The sequence below is a fragment of the Argopecten irradians genome, chromosome 13 (genome assembly GCF_041381155.1).
Source record: "Argopecten irradians isolate NY chromosome 13, Ai_NY, whole genome shotgun sequence".
Taxonomy (NCBI): domain Eukaryota; kingdom Metazoa; phylum Mollusca; class Bivalvia; order Pectinida; family Pectinidae; genus Argopecten; species Argopecten irradians.
The window spans coordinates 36,552,669-36,571,779 of record NC_091146.1 but is presented as its reverse complement, the minus strand read 5'-3'; the positions used below and the strand labels follow the sequence as shown (position 1 = coordinate 36,571,779).

Here is a 19,111-nt window from a genome sequence, read left to right as displayed (position 1 = left end):
ATAGACATAACCTTGACCTTGACTTACCTGAAGGTCAAGGTCAGGTTTGATGAGTCTGAAGTCGTCATCCTCAGAAGCTGTCTGGTTTGTCTCCTTGACTGAGCAGATACACAACGTCTTGAAGTAGCATCCCTCCATAGTTTTCTTATTGTACTCGTCAAAATCCACACGCATCTTCTTGGTGATCTCTGGAAACAAAGTGCACATGTACTCTATACTGAGAGAATAGCCCCCCATGGCCCTCACTTAGCAAATCAGGGTTGTAGACGCAATGGCTACAGTTGTAGTTCTTATTCTAAAGACGATTTCAGTATATCACAGAGTTATCTGCTCTTGTGGGCAGGTATGATTCTGACGTCATGTGTTTGCAGTAAACAAGATGAGTTACATTACGTCATATTTTGCAGTGAACAAGATGAGTTTCTAGTATAACATATATTAAATGGAGTTATTGATGAGTTTCTAGTATAACAGATATTAAATGGAGTTATTGATGAGTTTCTAGTATAACAGATATTAAATGGAGTTATTGATGAGTTTCTAGTATAACAGATATTAAATGGAGTTATTGATGAGAGACGCTTCATGGTTAACCCTACAAATATGTTTGCAAAATGACTGACTGATTTTTTCCGTTAATTTAAAGGCCCACTACCTTTCCGAGACGTCTTTTATTTTTTTAAATGAATGAAAAACGAGATAGATGAATTTGTTGAGTCGCAAAATTTATTAATTTTTCGTTAATACTACACTTATAATCACCTTCTGAATAATTTATTTCATACAAATAAGGTGCTTATTTACAAAACGCGGGTCGTATTATGTTTCCCGCCGTCGTTCTAAGTATCACTGCGCCAGACGGAAAAAAACCAGCAAAATGAATTTCCACTGTTTGAATACGGAGGAAATCTTGCATATGTTTGGTGTTGTTACCACATCTTAGGCCATCGATGTATATTTTCTTATGTTATTAATGATTTTCAGAAACATTTAAAGTTTGCTCCGGAAAGGTAGTGGTTACTGACAAGTTTCCAGTTGTTTTGTTTGTGTTTCTATACTAAGAGTTGCTTCCCTTTGTTCTAAGAGTTTAGTATCAAAAGCAATTTTTTTCTTATTAATGTTTTTAATTGCTATCTACTATAACTAAAGGAAAGGACTTCCCTTTAAAAAGTTTAATAAACAAAATTTTTTAAGTGATTTTTAATTACTTTAATTATTAAACATTGAAGTCGGTGGTCAGTTATATTGGTACACAGACAATATGTCTTCACGAGGACAAATTCACGTGAAAGGAAAAGAAACATTGAAGTCGGTGGTCAGTTATATTGGTACACAGACAATATGTCTTCACGTGGACAAATTCACGTGAAAGGAAAAGAAACATTGAAGTCGGTGGTCAGTTATATTGGTACACAGACAATATGTCCTCACGAGGACAAATTCACGTGAAAGGAAAAGAAACATTGAAGTCGGTGGTCAGTTACATTGGTACACAGACAATATGTCCTCACGAGGACAAATTCACGTGAAAGGAAAAGAAACATTGAAGTCGGTGGTCAGTTATATCGGTACACAGACAATATGTCCTCACGAGGACAAATTCACGTGAAAGGAAAAGAAACATTGAAGTCGGTGGTCAGTTATATTGGTACACAGACAATATGTCTTCACGAGGACAAATTCACGTGAAAGGAAAAGAAACATTGAAGTCGGTGGTCAGTTATATTGGTACACAGACAATATGTCCTCACGAGGACAAATTCACGTGAAAGGAAAAGAAACATTGTCTGTGTAATTATTACTAGTAAGCAAGGACTAATGTATCCAAGGACTAATGTATCCAAGGACTAATGTATCCAAGGACTAATTTGTCCTTGCAAGGACTAATGTATCCAAGGACTAATGTATCCAAGGACTAATGTATCCAAGAACTAATGTATCCAAGGACTAATGTATCCAATGACTAATGTATCCAAGGACTAATGTATCCAAGATAAAATGTAAATTAACAAGTTTAATATTCTGTGTGTTCTTATAGTCAATAACGACGGCATTATCAATCCCTCCTGCAATGTGAAGTTTTCAATTATCATTCCGAGTATTGATAGAGTTAAAACGTCGTATATCTTATTTTCTTACTAATTGACACTATATGTCTTTGACTCAATAATGTAATATTGTCTTTGACTCAATAATGTAATATTGTCTTTGACTCAATAATGTAATATTGTCTTTGACTCAATAATGTAATATTGTCTTTGACTCAATAATGTAATATTGTCTTTGACTCAATAATGTAATATTGCCTTGACTCAATAATGTAATATTGTCTTTGACTCAATAATGTAATATTGTCTTTGACTCAGTAATGTAATATTGTCTTTGACTCAATAATGTAATATTGTCTTTGACTCAATAATGTAATATTGTCTTTGACTCAATAATGTAATATTGTCTTTGACTCAGTAATGTAATATTGTCTTTGACTCAATAATGTAATATTGTCTTTGACTCAGTAATGTAATATTGTCTTTGACTCAATAATGTAATATTGTCTTTGACTCAGTAATGTAATATTGTCTTTGACTCAGTAATGTAATATTGTCTTTGACTCAGTAATGTATATGTAATATTGGCGCTTTCTGCCTTTGACTTAAAAGTGTAATACTAACGCTATTTGTCTCTGACTCAACAATGCTTTATTAATAGCCTTGGTCGCATTGTATGTGAAGAGACAATAGTGATTAATAAGTTACAAATTCTTAACAAAGGATTTATTGTGAATGTGTTGCCAAAACAAATATTATCAACATACTTTGAGCAGGGTCAAGAATCATTTCAATCTTCTCTGACCGAACTCTCTGAGCGAACACCCCGGTCGAGTAGTAGCTCTGTAGACTCCAGGTTCCACTAATGGTTCGATCCTCTTTTGACAGATTCTCAAAGTTGACCTCTACCTCAATGTCATCCCCATAGTTACCTTGCTTCTTGTCGACCACCTTCACGACAACATCCTGTTGTATACAGCAATAATCATGTATAAAATCAGGACTACATTTAATGATGATCTTCATTATGAAATAAAGTCTGTAAAGTTTTCGCGGTAAGTCTTGTAAATGTGATATTGGACTGACATATGCGACCATAAACGTTCTGAGGAGTACCCTACTCAGCGGCCAAACACGTCCTGATCGAGTGACACTCTAACTTTGCGTGATACCCCTACTCATCGGTCAAAGACGTTTCGAGCGATACCCATAGTCAGTGACCAAAGAAGCTCTAAGTGATATATCTAGTCGGCTGCCACAGACGCTATGGGTGATATTCCTAGTCACTGACCAAAGACGCTCTGCGTGATACTCCTACTCATCGGTCAAAGACGTTTCGAGTGATACCCATAGTCAGTGACCAAAGAAGCTCTAAGTGATATATCTAGTCGGCTGCCACAGACGCTATGGGTGATATTCCTAGTCACTGACCAAAGACGCTCTGGATGATACCCCTACCCATCGGTCAAAGACGTTCCGAGTGATACCCATAGTCAGTAAGCAAAGACGCTCTGAGTGATAATCTATAATGCTTTTTTGATTAGGGAAGAATACATATGCGATGTGTGATTAAGCTGACTAAACCTAGGGGAGGTAATCACTGTTTGACAAAGGGAGATAATGAGGAGTAACATTACCTTACTCTCCTCCAGGGGTTGATCATACAATCCGCCTAAGATACCTGCCATGTTAGCCGTGTACACAGCGGCTCTCTCCGCTCCGGTACCTATACAATAAAAGATACGTCATCAGAAATGTTTCTGGCGTCATGATACACGAATACATCACACGAAATAGAGACAGCACTTATGTATTTGCATATTACAGAGTTACCTGCCTTTGCAGTATGGCATTGATTATGACGTGATGTGTTTGTGAGCGAAACGTCGTGAGTTTGACGCATAAAATAATGACGTCACAGTGGATATTTAGATGTACCTACAACGGAGGTTCTCTGTGGACATGATAAACTATTATAACATTACTGAATCAATGATGGATAGTTGAGATCAAGGAAGACAACTCTACGTGAAAAGAAGGGAAGATTTGTGTAGACTTGATCACCTTCTGTGTATTTGTACTGGTTGGTGATGTTGTGCCAGCGTTTGTCCCTACATACGTCCCTAACGCTCACTTCCGCGGGGCCCATACATCTGGGTCTGTGTGTACTGATGTACTGACCAACACTGAAGTACAAACATAATAATATCATCATCGACAGAGAACTAATAATTCTCTACAAAGCCACAAAAAATAATATCATTGACGGCAGAGAATTTGATGGTTCTCTACAAAGCCACAAAAACAAAAAAATAATATCATCGACAACAGATATGTTAATATTAATGTACAAAATCACAAGTAATGAACACCATAGTCGATAAACACATTATTTCCATGAGTGATAAATATCTTATTTTCATGAGTGATGAATATTTTATTTTCATGGGCGATAAATATTTTATTTTCATGAGTGATGAATATTTTATTTTCATGGGCGATAAATATTTTATTTTCATGAGTGATAAATATTTTTATTTTCATGAGCGATAAATATTTTATTTTCATGAGTGATAAATATTTTATTTTCATGAGTGATGTACACCTTATTATCATGATAAACACATTATCATATTAGTTTACATTGAGCACAAGTTTAATCTATCAACAAGAAGCTCAAATAACAGTATTATTTCTTTCCAAATATGTTTCCTGTCGCTTTGATCAGATAAAAGTATGTCAGAAAAGTGACCCTGTCAGTTATGTATCAACTCGAGACTGCCATACTGAAACTAAAACCAGTTTAGGGGAAGGAAACTTACCAATCACAGACCAACAAAACTTACCAATCACGTACAGAGCAACAAAACTGACCAATCACAGACCAACAAAACTGACCAATCACAAACCAACAAAACTTACCAATCACAGACCAACAAAACTGACCAATCACAGACCAACAAAACTTACCAATCACAGACCAACAAAACTTACCAATCACAGACCAACAAAACTGACCAATCACAGCAACAAAACTGACCAATCACAGACCAACAAAACTGACCAATCACAGACCAACAAAACTTACCAATCACAGACCAACAAAACTTACCAATCACAGACCAACAAAACTGACCAATCACAGACCAACAAAACTGACCAATCACAGACCAACAAAACTGACCAATCACAGACCAACAGAACTTACCAATCACATACCAACAAAACTGACCAATCACAGACCAACAGAACTTACCAATCACAGACCAACAAAACTGACCAATCACAGACCAACAAAACTTACCAATCACAGACCAACAAAACTGACCAATCACAGACCAACAAAACTTAACAACCACAGACCAACAAAACTCAACAACCACAGCCCAACAGAACTTACCAATCACAGTCCAACAAAACTTACCAATCACAGACCAACAAAACTGACCAATCACAGACCAACAAAACTTACAAATCACAGACCAACAAAACTGACCAATCACAGACCAACAAAACTGACCAATCACAGACCAACAAAACTGACCAATCATAGACCAACAAAACTGACCAATCACAGACCAACAAAACTTACCAATCACAGACCAGCAAAACTGACCAATCACAGATCAACAAAACTTACCCATCACAGACCAACAAAACTGACCAATCACAGACCAACAAAACTTAACAACCACAGACCAACAAAACTCAACAACCACAGCCCAACAGAACTTACCAATCACAGTCCAACAAAACTTACCTATCACAGACCAACAAAACTGACCAATCACAGACCAACAAAACTTACCAATCACAGACCAACAAAACTGACCAATCACAGACCAACAAAACTGACCAATCACAGACCAACAAAACTGACCAATCATAGACCAACAAAACTGACCAATCACAGACCAACAAAACTTACCAATCACAGACCAGCAAAACTGACCAATCACAGACCAACAAAACTTACCAATCACAGACCAACAAAACTTACCAATCACAGACCAACAAAACTGACCAATCACAGACCAACAAAACTGACCAATCACAGACCAACAAAACTGACCAATCACAGACCAACAAAACTTCCCGATCACAGACCAACAAAACTTACCAATCACAGACCAACAAAACTGACCAATCACAGCAACAAAACTGACCAATCACAGATCAACAAAACTGACCAATCACAGACCAACAAAACTTACCAATCACAGACCAACAAAACTAACCAATCACAGACCAACAAAACTGACCAATCACAGACCAACAAAACTGACCAATCACAGACCAACAAAACTGACCAATCACAGACCAACAGAACTTACCAATCACATACCAACAAAACTGACCAATCACAGACCAACAGAACTTACCAATCACAGACCAACAAAACTGACCAATCACAGACCAACAAAACTTACCAATCACAGACCAACAAAACTGACCAATCACAGACCAACAAAACTTAACAACCACAGACCAACAAAACTCAACAACCACAGCCCAACAGAACTTACCAATCACAGTCCAACAAAACTTACCAATCACAGACCAACAAAACTGACCAATCACAGACCAACAAAACTTACAAATCACAGACCAACAAAACTGACCAATCACAGACCAACAAAACTGACCAATCACAGACCAACAAAACTGACCAATCATAGACCAACAAAACTGACCAATCACAGACCAACAAAACTTACCAATCACAGACCAGCAAAACTGACCAATCACAGACCAACAAAACTTACCCATCACAGACCAACAAAACTGACCAATCACAGACCAACAAAACTTAACAACCACAGACCAACAAAACTCAACAACCACAGCCCAACAGAACTTACCAATCACAGTCCAACAAAACTTACCAATCACAGACCAACAAAACTGACCAATCACAGAACAACAAAACTTACCAATCACAGACCAACAAAACTGACCAATCACAGACCAAACAAAACTGACCAATCACAGACCAACAAAACTGACCAATCATAGACCAACAAAACTGACCAATCACAGACCAACAAAACTTACCAATCACAGACCAGCAAAACTGACCAATCACAGACCAACAAAACTTACCCATCACAGACCAACAAAACTGACCCATCACAGACCAACAAAACTTACCCATCACAGACCAACAAAACTGACCCATCACAGACCAACAAAACTGACCAATCACACACCAACAAAACTTACCAATCACACACCAACAAAACTTACCAATCACAGACCAACAAAACTTACCAATCACAGACCAACAAAACTGACCAATCACAGACCAACAAAACTGACCAATCACAGACCAACAAAACTGACCAATCACAGACCAACAGAACTTACCAATCACAGACCAACAGAACTTACCAATCACAGACCAACAAAACTGACCAATCACAGACCAACAAAACTGACCAATCACAGACAAACGAACTTACCAATCACAGACCAACAAAACTGACCAATCACAGACCAACAAAACTTAACAACCACAAACCAACAAAACTTAACAACCACAGCCCAACAGAACTTACCAATCACAGACCAACAAAACTTACCAATCACAGACCAACAAAACTGACCAATCACAGACCAACAAAACTTACCAATCACAGACCAACAAAACTGACCAATCACAGACCAACAAAACTTACCAATCACAGACCAGCAAAACTTACCAATCACAGACCAACAAAACTTACCCATCACAGACAAACAAAACTGACCAATCACAGACCAACAAAACTTACCAATCACAGACCAACAAAACTTACCCATCACAGACCAACAAAACTGACCAATCACAGACCAAACAAAACTGACCAATCACAGACCAACAAAACTGACCAATCACAGACCAACAAAACTGACCAGTCACAGACCAACAAAACTGACCAATCACAGACCAACAAAACTGACCAATCACAGACCAACAAAACTTACCAATCACAGACCAACAAAACTTACCAATCACAGACCAACAAAACTGATCAATCACAGACCAACAAAACTGACCAATCACAGACCAACAGAACTTACCAATCACACACCAACAAATCTGACCAATCACACACCAACAAAACTGACCAATCACAGACAAACGAACTTACCAATCACAGACCAACAGAACTTACCAATCACAGACCAACAAAACTGACCAATCACAGACCTACAAAACTGACCAATCACAGACCAACAAAACTTACCAATCACAGACCAACAAAACTGACCAATCACAGACCAACAAAACTTAACAACCACAGACCAACAAAACTGACCAATCACAGACCAACAAAACTTACCAATCACAGACCAACAAAACTGACCAATCACAGACCAACAAAACTGACCAATCACAGACCAACAAAACTGACCAATCACAGACCAACAGAACTTACCCATCACAGACCAACAAAACTGACCAATCACACACCAACAAAACTGACCAATCACAGACAAACGAACTTACCAATCACAGACCAACAAAACTGACCAATCACAGACCAACAAAACTTAACAACCACAGACCAACAGAACTTAACAACCACAGCCCAACAGAACTTACCAATCACAGACCAAAAAAACTTACCAATCACAGACCAACAAAACTGACCAATCACAGACCAACAAAACTTAACAACCACAGACCAACAGAACTTAACAACCACAGCCCAACAGAACTTACCAATCACAGACCAAAAAAACTTACCAATCACAGACAAACAAAACTGACCAATCACAGACAAACAAAACTGACCAATCACAGACAAACAAAACTGACCAATCACAGACAAACAAAACTGACCAATCACAGACCAACAAAACTGACCAATCACAGACCAACAAAACTTACCAATCATAGACCAACAAAACTGACCAATCACAGACCAACAAAACTTACCAATCACAGACCAGCAAAACTGACCAATCACAGACCAACAAAACTTACCAATCACAGACCAACAAAACTGACCAATCACAGACCAACAAAACTTACCAATCACAGACCAACAAAACTGACCAATCACAGACCAACAAAACTTACCAATCACAGACCAGCAAAACTTACCAATCACAGACCACAACAAAACTTACCCCATCACAGACCAACAAAACTGACCAATCACAGACCAACAAAACTTACCAATCACAGACCAACAAAACTTACCCATCACAGACCAACAAAACTTACCCATCACAGACCAACAAAACTTACCCATCACAGACCAACAAAACTGACCAATCACAGACCAACAAAACTTACCAATCACAGACCAACAAAACTTACCAATCACAGACCAACAGAACTTACCAATCACAGACCAACAAAACTGACCAATCACAGACCAACCACAGACCAACAAAACTTACCAATCACAGACCAGCAAAACTGACCAATCACAGACCAACAAAACTTACCAATCACAGACCAACAAAACTGACCAATCACAGACCAACAAAACTGACCAATCATAGACCAACAAAACTGACCAATCACAGACCAACAAAACTTACCAATCACAGACCAGCAAAACTGACCAATCACAGACCAACAAAACTTACCCATCACAGACCAACAAAACTGACCAATCACAGACCAACAAAACTTACCAACCACAGACCAACAAAACTTACCAATCACAGACCAACAAAACTTACCCATCACAGACCAACAAAACTTACCCATCACAGACCAACAAAACTGACCAATCACAGACCAACAAAACTTACCAATCACAGACCAACAGAACTTACCAATCACAGACCAACAAAACTGACCAATCACAGACCAACCACAGACCAACAAAACTGACCAATCACAGACCAACAGAACTGACCAATCACAGACCAACAGAATGCAGTTAATTTGGTCAATTGATGTACATTATAACAATTGCAGTACGGTATATTGGGGTTGACTTTGTGGCTTTGAAGGTCATTCTCGATTCTCCAGGGGTTCCGATCACTTACGATCTCTACACCCCTGGACTATTTCATAGTAAAACTGGGGGCAACAGAACAGAACAGGTAAATAAGTCCTTTGATGTACATAAAAAGAGCCGTATAACGGTACAGTGTGGTTGACTGTGTGGATTTGAAGTTGGGCGTGGAGGAACCATGATGATTGAGTGTGACGTCACATTAGATATTTACCTTTCGGTTTTTATACGATTGTCTGTGACGTCACTTTAAATAGATATTTACCTGTCGGTTTTTACCCTCAATTTCTTGATGGTCCCGTCCTTCATTTGCCAATAAACTTTATCGGCATTCACCTCACCGAAAATAAAACGCCCATCATACGGCACAGTTACGTCCCCTTTCTTAATGGCCAGTAAAGGGCAGGGTCCGCAGCAATAGAGGCCTGTGGGAAATATACATATATACATATTTTTGTCCCAAAATAAACTTCGTATTTACAAGGAGCGCTTGTTTAAAAGGATTCGACTTTACAAAAGCATACATATCGAGTCTTTTTTATCTTGTCATGCAAATGGCTGCTGTAAATTATAAATTATAACTTACCGTCACTGGTTTCCTGAGGAGTGGAGTATAACGCCTGCCATCCCCCGTACTCCTGATCTTATAACCTACCGTCACTGGTTTCATAGGGAGTGTAATCTAACGCCTGCCATCCCCCGTACTCCTGGTCTTATAACTTACCGTCACTGGTTTCCTGTGGAGTGGAATCTAACGCCTGCCATCCCCCCGAACTCCTAGTCTTATAACTTACCGTCACTGGTTTCCTGAGGAGTGGAATCTAACGCCTGCCATCCCCCGTACTCCTGGTCTTATAACTTACCGTCACTGGTTTCCTGAGGAGTGGAATCTAACGCCTGCCATCCCCCGTACTCCTGGTCTTATAACTTACCGTCACTGGTTTCCTGGGGAGTGGAATCTAACGCCTGCCATCCCCCGTACTCCTGGTCTTATAACTTACCATCACTGGTTTCCTGAGGAGTGGAATCTAACGCCTGCCATCCCCCGTACTCCTGGTCTTATAACTTACCGTCACTGGTTTCCTGAGGAGTGGAATCTAACGCCTGCCATCCCCCGTACTCCTGGTCTTATAACTTACCATCACTGGTTTCCTGAGGAGTGGAATCTGACGCCTGCCATCCCCCGTACTCCTGGTCTTATAACTTACCATCACTGGTTTCCTGAGGAGTGGAATCTAACGCCTGCCATCCCCCGTACTCCTGGTCTTATAACTTACCGTCACTGGTTTCCTGGGGAGTGGAATCTAACGCCTGCCATCCCCCGTACTCCTGGTCTTATAACTTACCGTCACTGGTTTCATGGGGAGTGTAATCTAACGCCTGCCATCCCCCGTACTCCTAGTCTTATAACTTACCGTCACTGGTTTCCTGAGGAGTGGAATCTAACGCCTGCCATCCCCCGTACTCCTGGTCTTATAACTTACCATCACTGGTTTCCTGAGGAGTGGAATCTAACGCCTGCCATCCCCCGTACTCCTGGTCTTATAACTTACCGTCACTGGTTTCCTGGGGAGTGGAATCTAACGCCTGCCATCCCCCGTACTCCTGGTCTTATAACTTACCGTCACTGGTTTCCTGGGGAGTGGAATCTAACGCCTGCCATCCCCCGTACTCCTGGTCTTATAACTTACCGTCACTGGTTTCCTGAAGAGTGTAATCTAACGCCTGCCATCCCCCGTACTCCTGGTCTTAATAACTTACCATCACTGGTTTCCTGAGGAGTGGAATCTAACGCCTGCCATCCCCCGTACTCCTGGTCTTATAACTTACCATCACTGGTTTCCTGAGGAGTGGAATCTAACGCCTGCCAATCCCCCGTACTCCTGATCTTATAACTTACCGTCACTGGTTTCCTGAAGAGTGGAATCTAACGCCTGCCATCCCCCGTACTTCTGGTCTTATAACTTACCGTCACTGGTTTCCTGAAGAGTGGAATCTAACGCCTGCCATCCCCCGTACTCCTGGTCTTATAACTTACCATCACTGGTTTCCTGAAGAGTGTAAATCTAACGCCTGCCATCCCCCATACTCCTGGTCTTATAACTTACCGTCACTGGTTTCCTGAGGAGTGGAATCTAACGCCTGCCATCCCCCGTACTCCTGGTCTTATAACTTACCATCATTGGTTTCCTGAGGAGTGGAATCTAACGCCTGCCATCCCCCGTACTCCTGCTCTTATAACTTACCGTCACTGGTTTCCTGAGGAGTGGAATCTGACGCCTGCCATCCCCCGTACTCCTAGTCTTATAACTTACCATCACTGGTTTCCTGAGGAGTGGAATCTAACGCCTAGCCATCCCCCGTACTCCTGGTCTTATAACTTACCGTCACTGGTTTCCTGGGGAGTGGAATCTAACGCCTGCCATCCCCCGTACTCCTGGTCTTATAACTTACCGTCACTGGTTTCCTGGGGAGTGGAATCTAACGCCTGCCATCCCCCGTACTCCTGATCTTATAACTTACCGTCACTGGTTTCCTGGGGAGTGGAATCTAACGCCTGCCATCCCCCGTACTCCTGGTCTTATAACTTACCGTCACTGGTTTCCTGGGGAGTGGAATCTAACGCCTGCCATCCCCCCGTACTCCTGGTCTTATAACTTACCGTCACTGGTTTCCTGGGGAGTGGAATCTAACGCCTGCCATCCCCCGTACTCCTGATCTTATAACTTACCGTCACTGGTTTCCTGGGGAGTGGAATCTAACGCCTGCCATCCCCCGTACTCCTGGTCTTATAACTTACCGTCACTGGTTTCCTGTGGAGTGGAATCTAACGCCTGCCATCCCCCGTACTCCTGGTCTTATAACTTACCGTCACTGGTTTCTTGGGGAGTGTAATCTAACGCCTGCCATCCCCCGTACTCCTGGTCTTATAACTTACCGTCACTGGTTTCCTGGGGAGTGGAATCTAACGCCTGCCATCCCCCGTACTCCTGATCTTATAACTTACCGTCACTGGTTTCCTGTGGAGTGGAATCTAATGCCTGCCATCCTCCGTACTCTTGGTCTTTCAGGTCCGGTCGGGCCATCCACACATCATTCCACACGTGGAAATTCCTGATCGGATAAAAAATAAATTGTGTTTCTAATTTCATTAGCTCGCCTATTCGAAGAATAGGGGGAGCTAATGTTGTCACCCCGGCGTCGGCGTCGGCGTCGGCGTCGGCGTCGGCGTCAGCGTTGGGGTCCCATTTCACGTTAAAGTTTTTGAGCAAGTTTCTGTTTCGTCAATTATTTAAGCTTAAGTCATCATAAATATTTATGATTTTATTTTCCTAATGTGAATGGATGCTGAACGTGATAATACAACCAACTTGGGGTCCTTTAGGGGTTTTTTGAGTCTGTTAATTTGTCATATTTCCATGTTAAAGTTTTTGAGCAAGTTTCTATTTTGTCTATTGTTTAAGCCTAAGTCATCATAAATGTTTATGATTTTATTTTCCTAATGTGTATGGATGCTGAACGTGATAATACAACCAATTTGGGGTCCTTTAGGGGGTTTTTGAGTCTGTTAATTTGTCATATTTCCATGTTTAAATAGTAAATACTTGAACATCAACTTCTTCTGAATAGGCGAGCTTTGCTGTTCTCCAACAGCTCTTGTCTTAATCGTACGCTGATCGCGGCGTGGTCAAGTCTGTTTGTAAGCATAACAGTATGTCCTAGCGATTGTACATATATTATAATGATGTTCTGAAACTATTAGACATCAAAACACCTTACAACCACGTGGTATCGTCTGGCAATGTTGACACTGGTTATCTCCCTTTACATCAAGTTGGTTTTTTTTTCGTTTCTTAGTTAATTACTTACCCAATTACTAATTCCATTCACTCATTATATTTCTTATTCCATTCACACATTATATTTCTTATTCCATTCACACATTATATTTCTTATTCCATTCACTCATTATATTTCTTATTCCACTCACTCATTATATTTCTTATTCCATTCACACATTATATTTCTTATTTCATTCACTCATTATATTTCTTATTCCATTCACACATCATATTTCTTATTCCATTCACTCATTGTATTTCTTATTCCATTCGGTCATTATATTTCTTGTTCCATTCACTCATTATATTTCTTGTTCCATTCACTCATTATATTTCTTATTCCATTCACTCATTATATTTCTTATTCCATTCACTATATTATATTTCTTATTTCATTCACTCATTATATTTCTTATTCCATTCACACATTATATTTCTTATTTCATTCACTCATTATATTTCTTATTCCATTCACTCATTATATTTCTTATTCCATTCACTCATTATATTTCTTATTCCATTCACTCATTATATTTCTTATTCCACTCACTCATTATATTTCTTATTCCATTCACTCATTATATTTCTTATTCCATTCACTCATTATATTTCTTATTCCATTCACTCATTATATTTCTTATTCCATTCACTCATTATATTTCTTATTCCATTCACTCATTATATTTCTTATTCCATTCACTCATTATATTTCTTATTCCATTCACACATTATATTTCTTATTCCATTCACTCATTATATTTCTTATTCCATTCACTCATTATATTTCTTATTCCATTCACTCATTATATTTCTTATTCCATTCACTCATTATATTTCTTATTCCATTCACACATTATATTTCTTATTCCATTCACTCATTATATTTCTTATTCCATTCACTCATTATATTTCTTATTCCATTCACTCATTATATTTCTTATTCCATTCACTCATAATATTTCTTATTCCATTCGGTCATTATATTTCTTGTTCCATTCACTCATTATATTTCTTATTCCATTCACACATTATATTTCTTATTCCATTCACTCATTATATTTCTTATTCCATTCACACATTATATTTCTTATTCCATTCACTCATTATATTTCTTATTCCATTCGGTCATTATATTTCTTTTTCCATTCACCCATTATATTTCTTATTCCATTCACTCATCATATTTCTTGTTCCATTCACTCATTAAATTTCTTATTCCATTCGGTCATTATATTTCTTGTTTCATTCACTCATTATATTTCTTGTTCCATTCACTCATTATATTTCTTATTCCACTCACTCATTATATTTCTTATTCCATTCACTCATTATATTTCTTATTCCATTCACTCATTATATTTCTTATTCCATTCGGTCATTATATTTCTTGTTCCATTCACCCATTATATTTCTTGTTCCATTCACTCATTATATTTCTTATTCCATTCACTCATTATATTTCTTATTCCATTCACACATTATATTTCTTATTCCATTCACTCATTATATTTCTTATTCCATTCACTCATTATATTTCTTATTCCATTCACACATTATATTTCTTATTCCATTCACTCATCGTATTTCTTATTCCATTCACTCATCGTATTTCTTGTTCCATTCACTCATCATATTTCTTGTTCCATTCACTCATTGTATTTCTTATTCCATTCAGTCATTATATTTCTTGTTCCATTCACTCATTATATTTCTTATTCCATTCACACATTATATTTCTTATTCCATTCACTCATTATATTTCTTATTCCATTCACACATTATATTTCTTATTCCATTCACTCATCGTATTTCTTATTCCATTCACTCATCGTATTTCTTGTTTCATTCACTCATTATATTTCTTGTTCCATTCACTCATTATATTTCTTATTCCATTCACACATTATATTTCTTATTCCATTCACTCATCGTTATTTCTTATTCCATTCACTCATTATATTTCTTATTCCATTCACTCATTATATTTCTTATTCCATTCACTCATTATATTTCTTATTCCATTCACTCATTATATTTCTTATTCCATTCACTCATTATATTTCTTATTCCATTCACTCATTATATTTCTTCTTCCACTCACTCATTATATTTCTTATTCCATTCACTCATTATATTTCTTATTTCATTCACTCATTATATTTGTTATTCCACTCAGTCATTATATTTCTTATTTCATTCACTCATTATATTTGTTCTTCCACTCAGTCATTATATTTCTTATTCCATTCATTAATTATATTTATTATTCCATTCACTCATTAAATTTCTTATTCCATTCGGTCATTATGTTTCTTGTTTCATTCGGTCATTATATTTCTTTGTTCCATTCACTCATCATATTTCTTGTTCCATTCACTCATTATATTTCTTATTCCATTCGGTCATTATATTTCTTATTCCATTCACTCATCATATTTCTTGTTCCATTCACTCATCATATTTCTTATTCCATTCGGTCATTATATTTCTTGTTCCATTCACACATCATATTTCTTGTTCCATTCACTCATCATATTTCTTGTTCCATTCACTCATTATATTTCTTATTCCATTCACTCATCATATTTCTTATTCCATTCACTCATCATATTTCTTATTCCATTTACACATTATATTTCTTATTTCATTCACTCATTATATTTCTTGTTCCATTCACTCATCATATTTCTTGTTCCATTCACTCATTGTATTTCTTATTCCATTCACTCATTATATTTCTTATTCCATTCACACATTATATTTCTTATTCCATTCACTCAGTCCTTTCATTCGTGCCATTTACGTATCCCATTCATATGAATCTGAGCATTAGTAATAAGAGAGTATATCAATGCACAGGGACCTGACACGAAATTTTTTTAACCAACATTATACAACTCTATATTATAGTATCAAGGGTATGAACTCGGCGGTCGAGAAAACTGACCTATTTTTTTAAAACCATGATGAACATCCACAATCTCATTTGGAGGTGTCATGTGCCGTACTTTGTAGAAACTCCATTTAAACATCGTGTAGCTCACTTACTTTAACCATGTTCTTTTGTTTTTCGGAACGCCTCTCGATTTTACATACAAGCACAACACTACAAATTTGCATCATGTAGTACCGATATGTAAAATCGAGAAGCGTTCCGAAGAACAAATGAACATGGCGGTGATTGTTAAAGTAAGTGAGCTACACGATGTTTAAACGGAATTTCTACAAAGTACGGCACATGACACCTCCAAAGGAGATTGTGAATGAACACAGTTATGGGTACTGTTTATCACCACAAGCGTAGATTTTGTGATTTTGGCTTGGTTTTTGAGGTACCCATTAGAGCCGAAACGACATTTCGACCGGACAGGGAAATGTCTACCTAGCATATTTTTCGTAAATTTCCCGATTCATCAAGCCATAACTTCGTCAATACTTGGCCAATTTTGTTCATCAAGCACTCAATGGAAAGATAAATTATTTCTTTTTAAGGTAAGATATGCATCAATTTTGTATAGAGCCCATTTATTAAAATAATCACGGTTTTAAGAAAAGAGGTAAGTTTTTCTCGACCGCCGAGTTCATACCCTTGATACTATAATATATATATATGTATACTGTTAGTTTAAAAAAAATCGTGCCAGGTCCCTGTGTATCAATGTGGACCCTCCAGAGTGCCTATAGATAATTTTAGACGTATTAGAAGTTCAGATCAAAAATCGGTAAAAATCACATTTTACATAAACGTACAAGGACCTAATATTGACTTGGTCCGAATATCGCCATCTTCTATTCTCGCGAGATTTCTTTCCGAAATATTCCCGAAAGAGTTGATGGAGGGAAATATTTGAAAGACGGTAAGTTTCTAAAACATATGACGTTATGATAAGCTGTTTTTGTAGGCACATTTTGAGTAGGAGTTTTACATGATAGGACAACATGATGGTCATTCAGACACTGCCCAGGGCGAACCAATATTACTCTCATGAAGCCACGCCATTAATCAAAACCACGTGTTCAAGCTACAGCATTGGTCATTCTTGTTTGTACGAGTTATCTTTCTTGCTTTTGAAAAATGTAATTTGCGATATGAGACAAAACATGGACACACTGTTTCTGCGAGTACAAGTTACCACATATCCGTTCGTTGTTGTGTTACTGGTACTCCTTTGTCCCCAATGGTCATCTTCAGTATTAGGGGGCGGGTCTAGTGGGACTTATAAATGCAGTATATACGATAACAGACTTTATGGGCATGTATTGTACCATGTAGAAAATGATTTTTATCGATTTTTGATCTGGATCCTTAAGGCGTCTAAAATGTTCTATGGACAGTCTGGCGAGTCCATATTGATATAAAACTGTAATTAGTTCTCAGATCCATGTGATCCCATTGTCCACAGAAGCGTATTAAGCGGCGGCCAAATAAAACATTTTCGTTCTTTTGAAAAATATTTTTCCTATGTGAGCATAATACGCTTCCGTAATTGCCTCATTTCATTCACTCACTCCATTCACTTATTCCATTCACATTTTCCATTCACTCATTCCTTTTTTCTATTCATTCATTCCATTTACTTATTCCTTTCACATTTTCCATTCACTCATTACTTTTTTCCATTCACTTACTCCTTTCATTTAATTCCATTCTCATTTTCCATTCACATATATTCCTTTTTTTTCCATTCACTTACTCCATTCAATTATTCCATTCACATTTTCCATTCACATTTTCTATTCACTTATTCCATTCACATTTTCCATTCACTAACTCCTTTTTTTCCATTCACTTACTCCATTCACTTATTCCATTCACATTTTCGATTCACTCATTCCTTTTTTTCCCATTCACTTATTCCATTCACATTTTCCATTCACCCATTCCTTTTTTTTCCATTCACTTACTCCATTCACTTATTCCATTCACATTTTCCATTCACTCATTCCTTTTTTCCATTCACTTACTCCATTTATTTATTTCATAACTGATTTCATTCCCCTTTTCCTGTTAACTCATTCTCTCACAAGGGACCATAACTTTTAACTCAGTATTGCCCTGTACTTCCCACACCCAGACTCACCAGACCGAGTCCCCGTTGAACTCCTCCATAGGTTTGCCCTCCTCGTCAAAGTGATAGTCAATAGTGATGGAGACGTCAGTGTCATGCGCAGAGGCGAAGTTTGTCACACTTCTAGCTGGTAATCCTAGCGTTCGGCAACCTATGAGAAATCAAAGTACTGTAAGTACTCAAACCTT

The 19,111-nt window shown here is 38.0% G+C and overlaps 1 protein-coding gene across 1 annotated transcript in view; it reads right to left on the bottom strand.

Annotated features, from left to right (window-relative positions):
- The window catches only part of LOC138306359 (hemocyte protein-glutamine gamma-glutamyltransferase-like), a 51,943-nt gene that overhangs the window by 21,830 nt on the left and 11,002 nt on the right, over positions 1-19,111 (bottom strand). The window contains 7 exon segments of the mRNA XM_069246801.1: positions 28-188; positions 2,816-3,014; positions 3,686-3,774; positions 4,113-4,234; positions 10,278-10,437; positions 13,020-13,126; positions 18,936-19,074. Coding sequence (XP_069102902.1) covers positions 28-188; positions 2,816-3,014; positions 3,686-3,774; positions 4,113-4,234; positions 10,278-10,437; positions 13,020-13,126; positions 18,936-19,074 — 977 coding nt within the window.